Source organism: Lepisosteus platostomus, chromosome 2 (genome assembly GCF_059453375.1).
Source record: "Lepisosteus platostomus isolate fLepPlt1 chromosome 2, fLepPlt1.hap1, whole genome shotgun sequence".
Taxonomy (NCBI): domain Eukaryota; kingdom Metazoa; phylum Chordata; class Actinopteri; order Semionotiformes; family Lepisosteidae; genus Lepisosteus; species Lepisosteus platostomus.
The window spans coordinates 1,788,914-1,811,411 of NC_142612.1; the positions used below are offsets into that span (position 1 = coordinate 1,788,914).

Genomic DNA, 22,498 nt, shown 5'->3' on the forward strand with positions numbered 1-22,498 from the left:
CATTCACAAATGCATGCAGTGAAAGCTATTTAATGGTAAAATAGATGTGTTTCTTTATTACTACAGTGTACTGTATGTCACTTCTCTTTTGCCACATCTGCCTGTTTTTAAAAAAGATATGAAGAGGTGGAAAGGAGATGGCCTGGCAGCACAGTAGTTAGCATTGCTGGCTTGCAGTGTGGCTGTGGAATTCTAATGTGCTTGTGGCTGTTAATTGGGTCGACTTGGACCCACAGGTGTAGCGTTCGTTGGAAATACTTAAGCAGGGAGAGACAGAAAAGGAGAGATTATGTCTTTACGTCTTCTTTTAAATACATCAGAACAGAGGACCTGCAGAGTTTTTAAAAGGGAAAAGGTACAGATGGAAGCATTCCAAAACCTCCAGTGAAATCAGAGTGGGAGTTACTGCCAAAGGTGAGTTTTTCTGGTCCAGCATTTGTGTGAAAAATTTTGTGACAAATTTTCCAAAAGAGAACAAAAAAAAAACAAAAGAACATTTTTCCCAACCCACAATTTTTAAGAAAAAAGAAATATATCTTCTCTTTTTCTACCTGTTTTCATGCACAGTACGCGTGGGTGTTCCAATCAATTCCATAACAATTCAGTCCTTATTTCACCTTGCCAATGAAAGGTTAACTGAAGGATATATTCACACTGAAGTCATGGAGGGCCACAGCCTAGTGGGTTTTTGTAAATTTGCTTCAAATAAACCACAATGAAACAACCTTTATTCAGTACAGACAATAGATGTTTCAATTAGGAAGTTAGTAAATAAGGTGAAATGAAATATTTCGCATGTTGCAGCATGCAGAAAGAACTATTTTATCACCAGTCAAGCTATAACTATTACAGTCAATAGGTTTATTCCCTGCTGAAGAGAGAGGAGAGAAAACACGTTTCGGCTGTGAAGCCTTCTTCAGGTGTGAAACGTTGCATTTTCTCTCTTCTCTTTCCAACATGGAATAAACCTTTACTTGTTCCTCTGCAGACTATGCATGCTGACGCAGCTCCCCACCTGAACTACTATTACAGTTATTTGTCAATGAAAGACTGAAAAATATTATCTTGTTTCTGATATAATAAAAATAATTGAAATCAAATTACTTTAAGTTCCAAGTAAGATACCTTGACTGTTTTAGTTTACATCCATGTCATATATGGCTGCTGGGGATTTTGTACTGGTTGGAGTGTTTTTTTCTTATTTTGAAGAGTATTAAACCTTTTCCTGTTGTCAGTTTTTAAATAAGCATCTCCCTCACAGTTGGAAATATATATTAATTTAATTAAACACCCTATGAATCTGCTGACTTTAAAAATGAACATATTCTCTGTCTCATGTATATTTTGATTATGATGAATAAGCGTAGAGTGTAAAGTAATCTAAACATGCTAATTCTTATGTATCCTTCCAAGCGCAAGTCGAACACAGCAGTGGCACATACAGTAACAACCAGAACCCTGTTATTTCAGTAGGTATAAATAAACAAAAGGAGAAATAACTAGTTATACAGCACTTAATGTGTGCGAAGAAAAAAAAATCTATAGAAATAAAAGTACTGTATAAGCAGCAGCTGTACACTAATGCACCCGTGAAATCACACTAAAAAATGACAACCAAGTAAAACGTCTTGGACATATGTAAAGCAAAAAAAAAGAGTTACAGATTGTCTTAGTCTTTCTTAAGCAGCAGTCTATGTTTCTGACAGAATGTAGACTATGTCCTTCAAGAGTTTAATTTCGCCACGTTCCTGTTTGAGCTTTCCTTCAGTGTCTGTGTGAATTTAAACACAGTGGTAAGAAAAGGTGTTAGCCTATACAAGCACTAAGGGCCACAACACGCAAATCTCAGTTGGCACGGTGAAATCAGATTAGAACAAAAAATACAACATATGCATTCTTTACTGCAGCTACTGGTATAGTTTAAATGCATTTGCAGTATGCACATTAAGTATTTAACGTCTCTGAGCCAAGACTGTGCAGGAGGCATTGCAAAGACAGCTCACTTGTGGCTAATGCTATCTAGACTGAGCTGATAAGGGCACCAGAACACAAGTTCATATATAGGCTTTTCAGATCAACTACCTCATTTTAGTATGAGAAATAGTTTACAGAATCTATTGTTGTTTGTGTAGTTTTTCCACTTCTGCTCTTTTCACAGCAAATGAAATCTGGTGATATATAAGATAAGAACACTTTATTGGTCATATCCAATTTCTTGTCTTAGGAATTTGTCTTTTCAGCGAGAGAAGCTTGGGGTCAGAATGCAGGGTCTTACCCAATATATATATATGTTTGTGTAAAAACACGCTATGTAAAAGACATTCAGCCAATTGTGAAGTAAAACTGTAATACCAATACATTTTTAATAATAATAATTCCTTACACTTATACACCTACTCCGTTGGGCCCCTGAGCAAGGCCCTTCACCCCAACTGCTCCAGGGGCGCTGTATAAATGGCTGACCTTGCACCATGACCTGAAGCTTCTCTCTGTGTCTGTGTGTCTCATGGAGAGCAAGTTGGGGTATGTGTAAAAGACAAATTCCTACTACAAGAAATTGATCTATAACTCCCTGTAATCAATAATGGTCATTTATAATTAGGATGTCTGCATAATAACTGAGTTTTGGCTGCCTAGCAGTTCTCATGCCATTGAGGCCACTGAAGAGAAATGGAAGCCTTTTAGTTTTTAGCACCTTCTGATGTGCAGCTGCAAATAGAGGAGTGTGTGCTTTTGAGGAAAAGGGTTAGACAGCCTTATACCACAAAGCAAGAAAGCAATTTAACACCGCTGTTCACAGCTCTATTCTACAAAAGCCCGCCATACTATTCAGTTGCTGAAGCCCAGTTTTGAACACGCCGAAAACAATCTTCAAAACCGTTAACACAAATATAGTAAAAAAAATTAACTACACATTTCAAAACAAAATCCTAACGCTAAGTGTACCACCTCAGTCTGGCCATATTCTTTGATCCACTAGGGATGATCTCCCTGTGAACACACGTATGGAAAAGCCACCAGCTGTTCTGTATGCAGACGTGACAGGCTTCAGCCCCAGTGTCGTCGTCACTGGCGCTCTCCACAGCCAGGAGCAGGACAGCCCTGTCAGAGAGGCGATGACCTTTCCATCTCCAACACCTGACAAATGCCTCGACCGTTCTGCGTGAAGGGAGAGGAGAGAGGGTAGAAAGCCTAAGAAAAAGTGAGCCGTGCGCTATGAAACTTGTGCAGCACCCGCTGTGGCCGTCGAAAGCGGTCATGAGACGTGAAATTAAACATCCAACGGAAGTGGTGGTGTTCTACAGCAGCAGTGTCATAGTGCTCGCATGAGAGTCTTCTGTGACATGCGTCAGTAAGAAATCCAAAAGTAGGGCTAAAAATATATATAAAATATAAGGGATCATGTTCAGTGTCTCAAACCTATTGCTCTGCTCCTGACGCTAAACAATATAAAAAAAACCAAGCTAAAATAATAATTTGGAAATAAATTAAGACAACAGACATTCACAAAGAGACAGAGAGTTCATTTCTGAAAATGAAACTAACAGTTTTGTCAGGCAGTCCACGGTCTGCTGCCCGTTTTAGCCTCCTAGGGCTTTTACTAGTTCTTCAGACATCAAATGCAAGGAAAGTTAAGGCAACGGCCAGGATCTTAAAGGCATTGCGTTATAAAAACCGGAAAATAAATAATTTTGGAGAAGTGACACATCAGTAAAATCCATCGGCTGGCCTTGAGACCCGGCGCCTGGTATCAGCGCTGCGGTGATGTTTCGTTACCCTACTTCTGCTTCCCGTTTTGAGCAACTTCAAACAGCATCACAGCAACAAGGAGATGCTGATTTCAAGACTACTGTCTCCATCTGGTCTAGACTTAAAGACACACACAAAAAAAAAAAACCCACGACAAATATAATTAATTATTGCCTGAGCTACTGGATTCATATCCAGTATGAAAAAAACGAATTCGCAAAATGAGATTAAAAATAATGTAAACAATATATACTTTCAGGACGTCTTGAAACTGTAATGTGGAAGGTTATTTAAACGCGATTAGTTTAATTGTAAATATATTTAGCTCGGTGATCTTAGAATGTAACATTTGTTTAATTCATGAAAAATAAAATAAGCAAAGAAGGCCAATACACACCGCCCCCCCTCTTAATTACCCCCCGCACTCCCCCGTCCTTCTACTGCCTACTGGGTGATGACAAAATAAAGTGCGACTAAACCAGCAGTTTAGCGAAAGTGTCGACATGCCGGATAGGGTCTGAGGGTACATGCACGGCACAAGAGCAAAAGCAACAATATGAACACAATAGTCTTTGAGACTTGATACTCGTCTGGGCTGGTTGCTAAATTTTTTCCCCTTTCTGAGCGCTAGACGAAACTAACCGCATCTAATCATTTCCTCCCGCCTCTGAAAGAGGTCTTGTCGCCTGAACTGTCACGAATACTTGGCTTTTTTCAAACCCGAGGCAGGATGGAGAGCTCAGCTCTTATTATGAATCACTGTAGCATATTTGTTCTGTGGTCCCTTGCTGAGCTTCTGCAATGGGGTAAGTCCTGCTCACCTGCTCGCCTGCACCGTCGCACAGTACATGTAATAATTCGTGGGGTTCAGCTTGATCCATTTAAACCTTATCAGGTGAAGTACTTGTTGTATTTGGAGCGTGACCCACCTCATCATCCCCATGGGAATAGGAGTTTTCGCAAATCCTTCTTAGTCTCTGAAGGTTTTAATACATAATTAACTGTTGGGGTTCTTTACTTCAGCCTTTGAAAATGAAATATTTTATTCTGTAGTTCAATATAGAGAAAAACCCACTACGAGCTCCTCTGTCTTAGTGGTCTCTCTATGAAATAATTGTATTGTTAACAACAGATTTTAGAATTTTAGTGATCTTTTTTTATTCATTTTGTTTTGATATTGTGGAATTATTGGAAATGTAGTGAACATCATACAGTATATTACTACGTGTTATGTGTTGGTATACCACGTCAGAACAGAAGATGTCTAATGCAAAACATCAACATTTGTAAAAGATCAAGTAGAGGTTAAATTCATACTGAAAAGTTGAAAGCAAGAAAACACAATGTTATGCCTGTTGAATATTATATCTGAACAAGGCCTAAGAGCTGTAATATTGTGCTTTTTCCTTCTACTTTTCATTACGGAATGAACCTCAGCTTGTTCCTTTGTAACCTGTGTGCTGACGAGCTCCCTTTATGAACCCCTTGAGAAATAACACATACTGTACATACTCCATTGAAAAATGACTGCGATTGAAATGTTTAACACTGTAACTCAAAAGTAGAAACTAGAAGTAGATCACAATCCCTCAGTTTATGGTTGAATATATAATTGAAATTATACATAAACCAATATCATGTATAAAAACTTTCAACTGTTATTTTTGCATTTCTGTCTCACTAGATTGCTGTGCAGGCCAGAGACTGGTCCAGATGCAAGAGGGTCCATTATACAGAGCCAGAGGTTATCCAATTACTATCGCTTGCAATGTCAGCGGGTTTAAAGGAAGCACCGAACAAGATTTTGAGTTCTCCATCTACCTTCAGGAAAGACCGGAGCAAGAAATAAAAATAATCAGCACACAAAATCCTGGAATCGCATATGCTAACTATTTTCAGAGAGTAAAGGATAAAGAAATTGAAATTGAGAGAAAAACGGGTTCCTCGGTACTGCTGCACATCAAAGATCTGCATGAAAGTGATGAAGGAGAGTACGAGTGTTTTACTCCAAATACTGATGGAGAGTTTCATGGGGTCTACAGTGCCAAAATGAACCTCACAGGTAAGTTTTTTCAGTTCTATTGCCAATGGCTGCTGTGGGTGCTATTACTTTATATACATATATTTATAAGCAAACTGGTGCACAGTAAAAACACAACAGTGTGCGATTGACACCAATAGCTGATAAGGCACCTTCATTCGATTTACCTTTTAAATTGTAGCCTGACAGATTTGCTGACTCTTGAGGTAGTATTGTTTCTTGGGATAACACAACAGTGATCTCATGTCATGTGATTTCATTAAGATACCAGGTACTCAGTAGTCAATATTTGAGGTGAGATATAATTCTTACTATTAGTTGATTAAGAATCTGCCCCAAGAGCCCTTCAGAAAACATGATTTTAATTAATGTATGAATGGCAAAAGGTCCCACCATGCCTCATTTGCTTTCCTGAAGATTGCCTGGCAGTGATCAGCTTGATTGACGACAGCCTGTTTGTGAGAGAAGAGACCCAGAGAACACAATGTTCCACATCATCAGTCAGCGGATTAGTACAGAGAAACAGAGAAACTGGGTCTGAGAGGGATAGGCCACATCTTGGAAGGTAGAGGGTCACTGCAGTGGTCCAGAGCCATCACATCTACCTGACAGATCTGCATGAGAATGTTCTGCAGTGGCTACAGCACGCACTTCCAGTTAGAAATCGTGCTTGCATGATTGCAGGGGGGAGCGGTGGCTCTGTGGCTAAGGATCTGCGCCTGTGACTGGAAGGTTGCCGGTTCAAATCCCGTGGCCGGCAGAGGAATCCTACTCCGTTGGGCCCCTGAGCAAGGCCCTTAACCCCAACTGCTCCAGGGGTGCTGTACAATGGCTGACCCTGCGCTCTGACCCCAAGCTTCTCTCCCTGTCTCTGTGTCTGTGTCTCCATGGAGAAAAGCTGGGGTATGCGAAAAGACGCATTCCTAATGCAAGAAATTGTATAGGGCTAATAAAGAAACATTAAACATTAAACAGAGCAGCCTGAGCGCTCTGAGGCCATTCGGGGAAAATGATAAGAGCTGTGAAGTTGACTCTGTGTATTCCATGGGCTAGAGAAAGATGTGAATTGTTTTATGTACTGATGGATGCCCTTGACAGATCTGACCTCAGACGACATGTGCACTCACACTGGGCCTTAAGCTTGTCATTGCGATCGAGTCATTGCAACAGTGTTGCCACAAGTTACCGATATGGGCAGCTGTACCCGAGAAGTTGTTTCATAGTGGTTGCATCTTAGCACCGTCACCTTTGGTGCCAAAAACATATAATGATTTCTGTGTTTTGTAACTCATTCACATTTGATATACTGTACCATGGCTTTGGTATTACAAAACGTATTACAAATACAGTAAAAGCACTGATTTTGGGGGAGTTGGAATTTACAAGATGAAAAACTCTAACTACATATAAGGGGGTAACCCCGGTGTAACCCCGGCGTCCTGGCAAAATTTGCCCCTGGCCTTTACCAATTATTGCCCCCTAATAATCCCCTATCTCTGAACTGGCTTCCTCACTCTGCTCTCCTCCCGACTGATAGCTGGTGTGTGGTGAGTGTTCTGGCGCACTATGGCTGCCGTCGCATCATCCAGGTGGGGCTGCACACTGGTGGTGGTGGAGGGGATCCCCATTACCTGTTAGTGCTTTGAGGGGAGTGTCCAGAAAAGCGTTATATAAGTGTAAGCAATTATTATTATTATGATTATTATTATTATTATTATTATTATTATTATTATTATATAAAAATTATGATTTAAAATAATTATTGCGCTGCAGCTTTCAAAGATTGGCCAGTCCTCTAAGTGAAGCAATAAACTATTTTACGCAACAATTAGCTTAATATCACCAGTGTAGACATGTCATGGAGTTGACAGACTGGATATAACAGAAGGATATAAAAACACACACACTCTCTAATTAAAACCTAAAACTACATTTTTTTTCACAGCCATTCTCCTCTGTGATTCTTGCTTCCTTTCCGCGTCAGTCTTCCCTGCTGGACGAGCCAGGAGGAGGTGTGTCAGGATTCCGTCCTGCACCCCTGTGTTGGCTAGGTTCCTCTCAGGAAGATTCCCAGGCCATGCTTTTATTTCTTTTTCATTCAAGTTTTCTATCAGCTTTATCTTTCTTCCAGACACACTCTTTTTCCATTCACCTCTTTTATGTGCTAGATCCTAAGACTTTACGTTTGCCTGATCGTTCATTCTTTCCCTCCTCTTTCACCAGAGCTCCCTATTGCTTCCCTGCTCCTCGAATAATAACTTCCTGGCGACAACTGGCTGGGAAAGACATCAGATTTAACTGAAGAAATTTACGTTTTCTGTAAACTGAAGTTCATATTTTACCTTATTTTTTAATTTAATCGTAAAGAACCACAAAGGGGATGTTTTTGAATGTAAAAATGTATGACACCTTGTAAGCTTATTATTTGTTCCTGAAAAATGTTAGAACAGAAGAGATAAAACTAAATAAAAAACAAAAATTATGAAAGAAAACAAATTTGCTGTCTTTTAAATAACAGTCCAAAAATCACTTTGAAACATTTAAAATTTTCAATCCTGCATTGTGTGAGGAAGAGTACACACTAAAACGTAATGCTGTTTTTATAACACAATATACAGCTAGTTTACTGCTTTGAAGCTGGAATAGAAGAGGTCATTGTAAATGATCTGGATGTCCTTTACAGTGATTCAAGACACGCTGACGGCATCCATGACCGCTAAGGCTCTTCATATGGAGGAAGGAGAGACCCTGCAGCTGGAGTGCGAGGTGTCGAGTCAGACCTTACAGCACACACACACATCTGTCACCTGGTACCTCAACAAGACGGGGCTGCAGCCGCTCGAGATCCTCTCTCTGATGAGCGACTTCACCCTCAGGCCGGGAGCAGAGTTTGAGCACAGATACAGGTCAGGCCACATCGGGCTCGATAAAATCGGCAGCACTCTGTACAGACTCACAGTCGCTAAGCTCCTGGCGTCCGATAAGGGGGATATTTACTGTGAAGCTGGGGAATGGATTCAAGACCCAGACCGTTCCTGGATAAAAATCGCTTCCAAAAGGACAGAGGCAACTGCTCTTGATGTCCAGAGCCTGGGTGAGCTGATTTCACCTTGAAGCACTATTATTCTCGCTCCACTCCCTATGTCTTTTAATAGAAATGTAACAAATCTTTTTATTACGTTTGTAGGATCTGTCACCGATACTTTTACTGCACATATCGAAAGCTCAGGACCAGAATTTAAAGAGGGAGAAACTTTAGAGATAAAGTGCAGTGTGGGAGTCCCAAGAGTTCTAGACCATTACTTCTCGGTGGCTTGGATGAAAGAGGGCCAGGAACTGGCTGCAGTCGGACCCACAGGTGTCGTGACCGTGGGAAATACTTATGCAGAGAGACACAAAAATGGAGAAGTGCAAGCCATCAAGCAAAGTGACAGAGATTACATCTTTACAATCAAACACATCAGAACAGAGGACCAGGGAGTGTTCACCTGCAGAGTTTCTGAAGAGGAAAAAGGCGCTGATGGACGTTTATCAGTAAAGCAAAGCAAAACATCCAGTGAAATCAGAGTGGGGGTTACTGCCAGAGGTATGTTTTCCTGCTGTCTTTTAAAATAGCATCAAGCATTTTTGTGAACAAAAGTTTCTTTTAAATTATCTGCAACAGAACCAATGAAAAATAAGACAAAAACACTTCTCCCAAATTACTACAACCTCCCTCAGTGCTACATCCCTCCAAGTTTCTTACTGAACGGAAAAACCACACAGTTAGACTGGAGATGTCAAATCCGAGCCAGTCAACAGCACTCTGGCCCATCTAAAGCCCAGACTGCCCTCTCTCACCCCGCACCAGGGATCTCAGAAACAGAGATTAGCTAGTTTCCAACCGGTTATTATTTGGAATACACCCTATACAATTTACGGATTTTATCCTCGGTTAGGTCCTTTGTGAGAACTGTGGAAATGTGAAGTGTGATATTGCTGTTGTACCACTGAGCAAGGAACAATGCCCAGCTCTATAAGTGGGTGCAAATGTACTGTAACTCATTTTGGATAAAAGCGTCAGCCACATAGTAAAATATGCCTCATATGAGGTTTGTGACATTCTTAAGCCATATTTGGTGTCTGTGATTTGTAGTTAGTTGTCCCACGGTGATGTGTTGGAAAATACTGATCTACAGTATGATCTTGAATCAGGGGAAATAAGCTTTTGTACTGTATTTGTTCTCTTAATGATGCAGAACCACTAGCTTCACAAGACATTTAGGGTACTGTTGTTAAGAAGATGTTGATCATGGATATACCAACCTTCTTTTGATCACAATCTTATTTATAATATATATTTATATATTTATGCACAATACTTGATTCCCACAAATGCCTACCTGCTGAAAGAGAACTCCTCAGAAAGCAGAAATATCTTTTGTTTTGCACCAGTTTTCATTAATACTGTCTGTGGGTTTTCCAATCAGTTCTGTTTACCACAGGAAGGTAAAACAAAAATATACAATATGTTTATACAGTGCGCACCCATTTCCTGGAGAGCCACAGTCCTGCAGGGTTTATAATCTTGCTTTAAATAAACCATAATGAAAGAACCTTTATTCAGTGCACATAGTAGATGTTTCAATTAGGAAGTTACAGTAGTAAGGTGAAATGAAAACCAAAACATGCATTGGCATTCTGAAAAGTATGTTCTGGCTAATTGTCTAGCTACAGTATAACTGTTACAGCTGTGAGTCACTGAAAGAAAGCTAGAAAGATCTTGTTTCTGGCTTTGCTCCATCTGAGCTCGTTCTTTTAATGACTTTATTCAGTCATAGTTATTTAACCTTAATTATCCATTTTCAATCCTTAACCATTGAGGAGTTTAACTTAACTTATATAAACTTCACTTATATAAAATTCCCATGGCTGTTGCTCTCCTCAAACAATAGGGTATAAACCAGATTTAAAGCTTCAACAACTTGATTTTATATGTTAAAGTCTCAGACAAAATAGGATTCTCTGTTGGGGCTCAGATGTAGATAATAGATTTTCTAACAACTTAAAATACAAAGTTTATACAATAACCCATAACCTCATCATTGCTATCAGATAATTTCAAATGATACAAAATTAATTAATTTATTAAATGTAATTAATTAATTCATTAATTAATAGAAAATGACTTGCTGTTGCAAACACTATTTTAGTTTTTCCACCAGCTGTATTATTTTTACTTTTTCTTTTTACCAGTAAAAAATACTGTACATCGTATTACATGAAATGGATATCTTTACTTTTAGAACTACAGTGCCTCAGTGTGTGAAACAATGGAACAAGTAATTTCCATGCTGAATAATAAAAAGAAAAAAACAGATAATTTTCCATTTACCGTATCTGAAGAAGGCTCCACAGCTGAAACGATGTGTTTTTGTTCTAACTTTTTTGTATTGTCTCTATTTGATGTAATTATGCCAATTATTGATTTAAATGAACCACTTAGATTACTACTATTTTCTCATCATGACCCTTAAAGCAGTTTAAACTCCATCTTAAACATCCAGTTGTATGCATACACTTTTGTGTCACCTTTCTCACCAACTAACAATATTCTGCTGACCCAGAGAGCACCCTCAGAGTCAGCATTTCGAATCACACGATCCAGATCAACGAGGGAGAGCCTCTTCAGCTCACCTGCAAAGCTGCTGGAGCCACAGGGCCGTTATCCATCGCTTGGCAGCACAAAACCAGCGAGAACACCGTCAGGGACGTCATCAGCCTGCGCTGGGACGGGCGGCTGGAAGAGGGCGCTCATTACCGCCAGCGCGGCCAGCGCGGAGACGTTCGCGCAGTCCGGATCGACCAGGGGTCCTTCCTGCTGGAGATTCCCAACCCCCTGCCGGCCGATGCGGGCTCCTACAAGTGCATCATTTCAGAGTGGGCTGCAGGGCCCAGTGGCGACCTCCAGAAAATACAGAGCACGTCCCAGGAGGCTTCCGTGGTTATTAGTTCTCTAGGTAAGAAAGTATTATTACGCTTTCCGGGAAAATAACACCATGTCTTTTACAGAGCAATGTAATAAAGGCAGCAAAAACAAAAACATTTATAGTCTTTTACAACATTTATATACATGACATAACGCATGTAGGTATTCTTTAACTTTTCTTGTGACTTTTCATCTCTTGTTGGATGAAATACCGTATCATAACCCAAACTTGTCCGAATTTTGGGGCAGTGTGAAATTAATTATTTCACATTTGAAAGAAACTACTATATTACTATAATATTCCATTATGACTAATTAGCTGGAAATGACTTTAATGACTTTAAAAGACAATACTAATCTAATATGTTCTTATACAGTAAATACAATTACAAAATTCAAATAATTTAAGTATAATAATAATTCCTTACACTTATAAAGCGTTTTTTTGGACATTCCACTCAAAAAGCTTTATAGGTAATTGGAAATCCCACTGCTGCCACCAATGTGCAGTCCCACCTGGATGATGCAATGGCAGCCATAGTGTGCCAGTACGCTCCCCACACATCAGCTCTCAGTGGGGAGGAGAACAGAGTGATGAAGGCCATGATTGGTAAAGGCCAATGGGAAATTTGACCAGGACGTCGGGGTAACACCAGTACTCTTTTCGAGAAACGCCCTTGAATTTTTAATGATCACAGGGAGTCAGGACTCCGGTTTATGTCTCATCTGGAGGACGGCACCTTTTTACAGTATAGTGTCCCTGTCACTATACTGGGGCATTAGGACCCATATGGACCACATGAGCACCCCCTGCTGGCCCCACTTACACCTCTTCCCAGGAGGTCTCCCATCCAGGTACTGACCAGGCTCAGACCTGCTGAGCTTCAGTGGGCTGCCCGCGGTGAGAGGTTTCTGAAAAAACTTGAATTATTATTCCTGGAGTTTTTGACATTCCGCTCACTTGAATAAGTCTTCCTCAAAGCTCAGGCTGAGCTCTGCAGCCCAGATGTTGCGAGTCTGAGCCTGGGTAATATACTGTAACTGGCTGGCTGTCCAGGATTCCCGAAGCAGCAATGCACAGTTAGTGGAGAGCCAGTGGGAGCAGAGCAGGAGATACAGTGGTCAGTCGGGGCTCTCAACAAAACAAAATAACAGCCGCGGCGACAGTCCAGGTAGCCTGGTGCATTGCACTGAGATCAGTGAGAGATGTGCAGCCCCTCCAGTCAGAGCTGTCTCTTCTGTAGGAGCTTGCAATATGTCCACAGCTGGGTGACTGCACTGAGTGGGTGGGTCACAGGAGCATCTGACTATCCTCATTCTCTCCTTGGTGTGTGCCGAGGCATGTGAAAACAACTGATAACTCCAAATGACCATATAAGCATTTGCTTAAAGATTCAAGAAATGTTGAAGACGATTTCAATGTGAAACCGTTGGCAGAAGCAAACTCCAATCATCCGTTCATCCTCTAACAGCTGGATACACCCTGCACAGGACTCCAGTCCCTCACAGGGCAGACACAGACACGCACACACTCACACCACGGCCCAAAAGCCAATTAACCCACCAGCATGTATTTAGACTGTGGGAGGAAACCAGAGCACCCAGAGGAAACCCACACACACTCCACACAGATAGCAGCCCAGGTCCAGAATTAAACCCAGGGTCCCAGTACTGCAAGGCAGCAATGGTTACCACTGTGCCACCCCAGAGCACAGTAAACTCATTCACAGTAAATGAGTCAATGGTATTGCCAACTCATCTTTCAATTTAGCACTTCCAGTTAACATCACCTTTAACAAAGACATATTGCTGGATGTTTAACTTTGTTTCATTATTCACATATGATGTATAATTAACAAATATGGCTATGGCTATGTGTTTATTTAAGATTAGATCATTAACATCATTTTGAGAAGATGTCTAATGCATGTGAATGGCAGAAATAATGAGCACAAGTAAACAGATTTATTTTTATCTGTTTTGTTTCATAACTAACTGCTCTGGGGTGTAATTCTTGCTGTTAATAAATCCTTAAGGGCAAGATATTTTCTGTACAATTCATACATCTTTATTATTTAAATGATTAAAATGTAATATACAGTAAAGAGTTTTTTTGACATTTGCAAGATTATTTTCTTTGCAGAAGGACTACATTTTGATCATTTTTGAACCAAATGTAATCAGTTTTAAAACAGCACTTAAAATCTTTCTGCAATGGCTACAAATACATCATAGGTGGGACATTACAAATCTTATTAAGTTTCTATTTAATTCATTCTTTGTCATTGAGGATTTAATATAAAACTATTATTTCTTTTAAACCAACCATATTTCTTTCTGTTAGCTATTTACTGTAGATGCCTTCAAGCTCACACAATGATTGTAATGTTGATATTAATTTTCATTTTTCTTTTTTGTTTTCAGATTCGCTTATAGAAGCAATTCTAAGAAGTCGCACAATGCATATTAAGGAGGGTGAAAACTTAGAATTGCACTGCACAGTCAAGGGGCCCCAGGTCCCGTTGTCCATTACCTGGACATTCGCACAGAGCGGCTCATCGTTACTGGAGAACATTGTGTCCCTCCTCTACAATGGCAGTATTTTGTGGCATAAAGAACTCAGTAATTTTCAGATTAAGACTTCGGTGCAACAGAATGCAATAACCTCCATTTTAAAAGTGTCCAAAAGCCGCACCGTGGAAGCAGGAAAATACCGGTGTGTTGTAGAAGCGTGGTTCAGGGACTCCCTCAGAGCAACGAAACTGTCCAACGAACTGGCAGTGCAAGTTAAAAAGCCAGGTAAGTGAAAACATACAACAAACAACAAGAAGAAAGGAGAGAGAGAGTGTCTTTATTTCCCCTGGAGGGGCAAGTTGTTTTACAGCAGCAGTGTTGGTGTACAGAGAAACAGAAGAAAAAAAACGACAGGAACAACAATATACATATTTGCATAGAATTCGGTTGACGGAATTCTGTCTCTTTCTTTTTACTTGAGCCTGCCTTTGTATCCTTTTTAACTTAAAAAAATGAAAATAAAAAAAAATCAGTAACAGAGCCACACCGGTATTATATGCGTATAGAACTGTTTAGTTCGCAAAAAAAAAAAAGAGAAAATTGTCATGTTGTGGAAGTTTGTGTGTTTTCTTCTATTTGTATGAGAGAGAGGTTAAAGAGAAAAAAGTTTTGGTTTACACTGGTGTTAACAAGTGTTAAGAAACGATATGGCTACTGTATGAATGAGAACTTCAGTCTGTTGGTTTTGGAGTTGGGGAATCGGTGTCTGCGTTATTATTAAAAAAGGGGTGTGAAGGATCGTCACAGATGAATTTAGCTTTAGGCAAAACACGTGAATGATAGATGGAGGAGAGGGCTGGAAGATCAGCACCAATGACCTTCTGCCCTATTACAAGCGAGGAGACAAGTGAGAGGAAGCCATTAGGTCTGTCTAGCTTGTTTGCTTTTTTAGCAGCTAATTGACTCGAGGGTCTTGTCCAACCATTTTTAAAACACGTCAAGGTGTCGTGAGAACTTGTGACTCAGTAGCGTGTTTCACACCCCTGCTGTTTTTTTTTAGTGAAAACATGCTGTTGTGGCATTTTTCCTCATATTCCTTGTGTGTCTGTACAGTGATATGTGTTCTCTTGGTAAAAAAAATCCTAATCTGAAACACAATTTAAGCTCTTGTTGTAATAGTACAGAGTCTCGTTGTAACACAAAACTAATGTGACAGTTTTGGTTTGCGTTGAATGACTGTTTTCGTTACAGTTGTGATATAAAATCAGGTATAAACACATGCATTTGTGCAATTACACGTGTGCATGTTTCTTTAGCCGGGATAATATCACAGCACAGCAGTGGCTCCATCTCGGCACAATACAATTCTGCTGGGGCACATTATTCCTATTGCACATTACTTCTTTAAGCAATACTGTATAAATTCACATGTGTGTATGTTATACTTACATTTCTGTGGTTTCATTGTGTTTTACTGAATCCAATTGGAAAGTAAGTTTTGACACATAAATTGTTCCTGTCACACTGTTGAAGTGTGTCTTATGAAATGATGTATGAAACATACGTCTAATTTCAGAATGACCAATCAAAGAACAGTGTTGTCTCATGTCATTGTAAAATACCACCACTGTTGCTCCTTTAAAACATTTGCAATTTTCATAGTAAACAACTGTGTCCTACTACTTGTTAATCTCTTGATACTCTGACCTTTCTTATTATTCCAGACAGCAAGCTATCCATAAGCAGTGAGCCCAAGGAAATAGAAAGTACTGTAAATGCCAATGTGGGAATAGTATGTAAAATATTAGGTCTTACTTCTACATATTCTCAGTTTGCCATATCCTGGTATTTCAACAACTCCGAGACAGGAAAACGAAGTGTTCTGAAAACTGACCGCAACCTCATCCTGGAGCCAGGAGAGATTATGAAAACTAGGGAAAATAAATACCATCTCCAAAGGGAATCTCCAGATTCCTTCAAACTGCTCATTCTGCAGACAGAGTTCAGTGACAGTGGAAAATACATCTGTGAGGTTGAGGAGTGGTTACAAGACCCCAGCATGAACTGGTACTCACTGTCACGGAGGTCCTCTACAACAAAGCTCACCATTAAATCAACAGGTACGTCACACTGTTGTGTGCCATAAGTTTTCACTAAGCCTTGGTCTTCTAAAGCAATTATTTTTAACAAAAGAATAAACTCAAAATTCTTCAACACTTCTGCAGGTCAGGGGTTTTACACACACAAGAGGATCAAGCACTGATGAATTTCAGACAAAGCATTTGCTGCTTTGATGAGAACAGTGAGAGGCTAGTCAATTGGTATTATGGTCTGTGTTATTACAATTGAAAAAGTATTAGTTTCTAAAGTCACAATTTCAATTATTCTAGATAATTAAATGAATTATATGTGGATGAGGTTTGGTGTTTGGCTTCAATTTGATATTCATTAAGCATCTCATTGAACCATGAAGGATCCATTACATGAAGCTAACAAAGAGCAAACTGAAGCAGGCCCCCGGACTCATTTCACAGCCGCCCAGATTTCATGGTATTCTTGAATCCCCTGCCAACACTAACTGTTTGGGGAACATGTCTCTCCTCCCGCAGAAAATAAGTTGAAAGTCATGAAGGAAAGGGCAGAAATCACGGTACGAGATAGCGAGGACTTCATCGTCAACTGCACCATCAACAGTGATGTCCAAGAAACGTCCCAGTTCTCTGTCTCCTGGTATCGTGTGTCAGCAGCTTCTGAGAAGACACTCCTACTGAAGTGGGGTAAAGATTTTGTGCTTCAGGGTGGAAATAAAGAGCTTTGGAAGAGAGCTCAATTTTACAGCTCTGCTCGCAATACGCACCACCTAGTAATCCGGAACGCCGATGTGGCCGACAGCGGAAATTATTCTTGTACGGTGGAGGAGTATGAGCTTGACGGTGAACGTCGCTGGCAGTTACTCTCCAATGATGAATCAGGGTTTACTAGCATTGTTGTACATCATCCAGGTACGACACTATCTACCTAATTATTCATTACTGTTTAACCGCATTGCTAGCATCTTAGCTAGCAGGTCTTAAAAGTGTGGGATGTTCTCATTCTTTCAGCATGAAATATGACTAATAGTTCGCAGCACTTTATTTAACAGTTCTGTATATACCTGTAGACATGAAAGTGCACAGCCTGGATTTGTGAGTCTGATATTTTTCCCGAAAGACAAATTCTCACTAAAGACAACAGATTAATGGACAGTGCTCTTCACATGCTCGCTTATTGTAATGCTAACTGTACACAAAAGGGATGAACAGTAACTATCAGGCAGTTTGCAGTCTGTGATGATGTGTTAAAATATATATTGTTTATTGAGTGGGGTGTGATGTTAGTGTCCAAGATGTTTTTGTTGACTTCATTTGAAGTTTTATTATAAAAATTAGCTCTACTATCTACTCAGAGGTGGTGTACAAGAAATATTGGGTTGACAAAGAGTGTTCAGACATTTGGCACTGATAATGAAACCGTCATTGTGGCATGACTGATTCCTCCAGTGGTAAAAGATTAACCTCATGATCTGCGTTCAATTTCATACACAGAGAGCAATCTTCAAGTCTTTAAAAGGAATGAGAAGGTCAGCATTAAAGAAAAGCAGAGTGGGTTTACAGTAAACTGTGACATTATCTCATATTCGGACAAGAGGTCCTTTTTTGAGGTGACGTGGCTGAAGAGGTATGGAGAAGAGGATGCTCAGCCCATCTTCAGGGCCTTGCGAAGTTCCACCCTTCAGCTGCTCCCCACAGCCAGACAGAGCCTGGTGTTCAACAGGCTTTCTCCCTGGAATTACAGCCTGACCATTCCCGTGGCCGAAGTGACTGATCAGGGCACCTATTCCTGTCAGGTGGAGGAGTGGTTGTTAAGTCCAGGCAATAAGTGGTATAAAATTGCAAATGATACATCTGGAAATGTAAGCGTTACTATTACAGCAAAAGGTAAATACATTTCCTTGTTCTTCTGACTTTGACACACACAGGACATACTCATATAGTATGTACTTTAGCATACAGAACACCAAACTAAAGTGCAGCTAAAGCTTTCTCATTGGTGGTCTGAATTCATGTGTTAAGCTGCTTAGAATTTGCCTGTCTTATTTTAAATGACTCATTTAAAGCATGCAGTTTGTACAATTATTACTTTATTACGTGTTTACCTTAGTACATATTTTTTATTTAAAAAATATTTTCTTGGTAATCATGACTTCCTTCTTCTTATATTTAAGGAGCTTCTTGTAGCAGCTCTGGTTTCTCTCGTGGAGCTTTCAGATTCTTGATAAAATTTGCATGCAGCATAGCTAGACAGTCGCCATGGTGATAACAGTGACTTCAATGACAAGAAATAGGTTAAACCCATAGTCTGACAGGAAATGGACTAGGTTTCCTTCTTTCATTGTAAAAGACCTTCAAGTTGTGGTCTGCCCTTAAAAAGCTTGACTTGATACAGGCCTTGAATGCCTTAAGCATAACAAATTTGAATTCTCATTACTAACTGTTTATTAGAATATAATTTAAAATTTATCTTAAAGTGATTACTGAAGAACACTGAGTTTTATTTTACAGATAGCATACGCCAAAGAGCTCTAACCTATTAATAGTTGTTTTTCTAACCACTTAGTAATTAGATTATAGTACAAGATGTCATATCCATTGAACAGGTCCAACAGTGAAGATTTGAATACACAGAAAATACTTATACATACTATATATCCAGTACTGTTTAGCATAATCAAAATTTGTTTGCAATAGAGAGTGTAATTATAACATGTCACATTCAATTGTACTGTGTTTCCACCATTAAAACAGTAAAATATTTTACCTGAAATGGTAAATAAATTGCACTTGCCTTGCAATGGAAAGAGCTGACACAGTAACCATGGATTAAATATGGTGAAATTACTTACAGAACATATTCATTGCATGGCATGCACTTGACAAGTGTGTACTTAAGAATTTTGAAAGTTTGTGACAAGAGAATATTAGCAGTTATCAGGCAAAGCAATGCCTGAGTCACAGAACAAAAGAGTAATCAGACGTATTCATCACATGGTTTCTGCCCTCAGCAAGTACCATCCTCACTTCAGCAGGGTGCTTGTCTGTGGAAAGGAAAAGAGTTTTAAAATAGAATTAATTAAGCGATCACCCTTGTTGGATATTTGAATTTGCCTCATCTCCTGTCTTCAGCTGCTGAGCAGAGTAGTAGAGGAGTTATTGGCACATGTACATGTACTTTGGAACTCTTATTCACGCTGATCTCTCGGGACACACACAGTACAGCAGACAGTGCATTACAACATAATAAATAGGAACAACAGGATTAATAAATAGGTAGTAGTGAGAAACAAAACATGGTAGACCATACAAAAAGTGCAGAATGCAGACATGCATTGAGTCTGAGGCCCTGCGGTTAGCTGTTGAGGATGTGTCCCGCAGTGGGATAGAAGCTGTTCTTGAGTCTAGTGGTAATAGTGGGGTACTGCTGGCCAGAGGGCGGGGGGAGAACAGTTTGCGGCCGGGATGGTTGGGATCCTGTGTGATAGATTGAGCTCACCGATTGATGGTCAATCACATCCTGTGATCCTCGGTGCCAATGCCACAGCCATTTGTAGTGTTTCTCTGTCACGCAAGGTAGTATTGAAGCACAATGAGCTTGGCACCAGCCAGGCAGCTTAGCAGCAGAGGCTCAGTACTGCAGCTCAGAAGCTGAAACACCAATAACGCAGTGGAATCTAAAGGAATATACTGTATGTGTGTGCCCATAGCAGAAATATTATTCAGCATGAAATTTAAAAAAAAACTAACCCTGTATTATTTATAATATTGTGTCATGCTTATCAGTCATCAGTTATCTACATTATCCATATCAATGGTGGCAGTGAAGATGGAGGCAGTCAACGCAGAAGTAAATTTTGTAACATACAGTAAATACTTTGTGTGAAGAGAGGGTCCCACTTGTTATAAAAAACAGTTTTATTTCGTTAAACTCCTTTGAAAGAGACAAATAAATATGAGAATATAGTTTTTGAATTGGATTAATGTTGCCTCTGCAACAGCATAAGCAGTTTGTTCACTAATTCTCTTTCCTTTTTTTTCAGAATCAACCGTATTCTCCACTGTTTGTGAGTCTCAGACTCTTTTTGATTTTGTCTTCGTCTATCCGTTCATAATCATCATGCTGCTGATCACTGCGATACTGTATCTGCATTATAAATTGAGGAAAGCTGGTGGAAGCTGCTTGTCAAGTAAGAAAAAAGAGGAAAAGTCCCTCTGGTCAGATGATTGCCCCCTGAAACTCAACCCAGTTTCTACTGATGCTGCAATCAAAAACAGTGACGCATAAATGCAAAGCTATCCTCTGCTTTTCACATAGGAGTAAAATATGGACAAAGCATCTTTATATAAAAAACACAAATGTTGCTTTATTTAAAACAAAATATGACCTTTCAAGAAAATTTAAACTGTTCACAGCCTTTTTATTCACAATTGGCTATGTGTTTTCAGCAAACATTTATTGCCATTGAAGAATTCATATGCATGCTTGATATGTAACAGACTGTGAGGATTTGCACATTTGTGTATAATGTTTTGAAAACATGGTGGGATTGGATTAGAAAATCACCTTTCTTTTGTTTTGATTTTACATAATCAGCAATGAAAATTTGCAGTACACAGTGCTTAAATATAATTATGAACTTGTGTCATCTCTGTGAATACCAAGAAAGAACGAATGTCTCAATAATACAGTTCTACACCATGTGGCCTTTAGACAGCTATAAACACACTTGGACAGGTAGTAATCAACAGAAATTAACCAGAACTACACATGTATTTCAATATAAGGTATTATACTGTATACTGTATACGGTATATGCATCTTAGTTAGCATTTCTGTTATTTCACAGAGTTATCAATCCATTTGCATTATATTTGCTTTTGTATTTTGGTGAGTGAAAAAAGAGATTAATTACCAAAGCAAATATGAAAAGTTTGTACTTTTGCTTCTTAAAGTACTTTTGCTGTTTTATTTATACTTGATTTTTTTTCTAAAATGATGATTTTCCTTTTGAGGAATTTTTTGTATATTTAAAGTATAAGTATGATTTAAGAATTTGTATTTGAGAGCAGATTGTGACATCCTTTAATGGAAAGAATAATGGTATATTTTTCTTGCACAATATTTAATATTTTAGATTTTATCAATATTTTGTAATTATCTGTGTGCATGTTTACATTTGTGATACTCAGGGATTTTATGGATAATAAATTCATGCTATATGGGTTGTGTAAACATGAAAGTTTCCATCACCTGTATTGTGATTTCACTGTTTAAAATCAAAATGTCCCAGTTGTAAATTAATAGATGATATATAATTCATACAGTTTCTATTTTTTGTTTGTTGTATATTAAGATAGACAATTTTATTATCCCTTTTCAAAGTTTAGAAACAAACCATTTTCTGAAATTTCTAGAAGCACAATAGCACTGTATTTTTAATCACATTCAATATTCTGGATATGCTTATCCGAGCAAATGTTGAACATTTGAGTTAAATATATTGTACCTTCTATCCCTACCTCAATAAACTATATTTGTGTGGTAATAATGGCTGTAATACACATACAGTATTAGTATTACAACCAATGTATTGGCATACCTGTAAGAAATATATTACTTGTCTTTACTCTTAAGCACACTGTTCTCACACAATTTTGGAAAGTCAAGATTATAATATTGTGTCATGCTTATCAGTTATCGATCTACATTATCCATAATGACAAGGGAACTCCTGATCTAAACGGTTTATCCTGCAAGACAAATAAATCTTAGAGTGTCATGTTTCATAAGAAAACCTGACCTAGCAAATCGTAACAAAAATAAAAAAGTCAAACAAAAAAATATATGGGAAAATGTATTTATACACATGAAGCAATTACAAACAAAATGACAGCATCCCAGACTGTGCCACTGACAAAATGCTCCCAAACAAAACTGCGAGACCGATTTAAATTGGGCTGAGATGCTGTTCAATAATTGGAAGAGACACAATACATAAAACACATGACCAGCCTATCCCTCTGTTTTACAATTATACCAATCACCCTACAGTACTGTACATCACTCCCTCCCACTGCTCACAGAAATAACCATCTGGAAAGAAAAGGAGTTACATGGGGGTTGGGTCGGAT

The 22,498-nt window shown here is 39.1% G+C and overlaps 1 protein-coding gene across 2 annotated transcripts; it reads left to right on the forward strand.

Moving 5' to 3' along the window:
- The first annotated feature begins 4,183 nt into the window (after window positions 1–4,183).
- On the forward strand, window positions 4,184–21,915 carry LOC148675660 (immunoglobulin superfamily member 3-like). 2 transcript variants are annotated; one of them, XM_088644613.1, is made up of 10 exons: window positions 4,184–4,556; window positions 5,435–5,812; window positions 8,475–8,885; window positions 8,979–9,377; window positions 11,398–11,790; window positions 14,184–14,558; window positions 15,998–16,393; window positions 16,883–17,275; window positions 17,858–18,250; window positions 20,407–21,915. In XM_088644613.1, exons 1-10 carry the CDS (start codon window positions 4,481–4,483, stop codon window positions 20,649–20,651), a joined length of 3,459 nt encoding a protein of 1,152 aa, XP_088500739.1. In that variant the 5' UTR covers window positions 4,184–4,480; the 3' UTR covers window positions 20,652–21,915. The 2 variants fall into 2 exon arrangements, with proteins under 2 accessions (XP_088500739.1, XP_088500746.1); XM_088644620.1 differs by lacking the exons at window positions 4,184–4,556; window positions 5,435–5,812 and adding an exon at window positions 6,269–6,356.
- The last annotated feature ends 583 nt before the right edge of the window (window positions 21,916–22,498 follow it).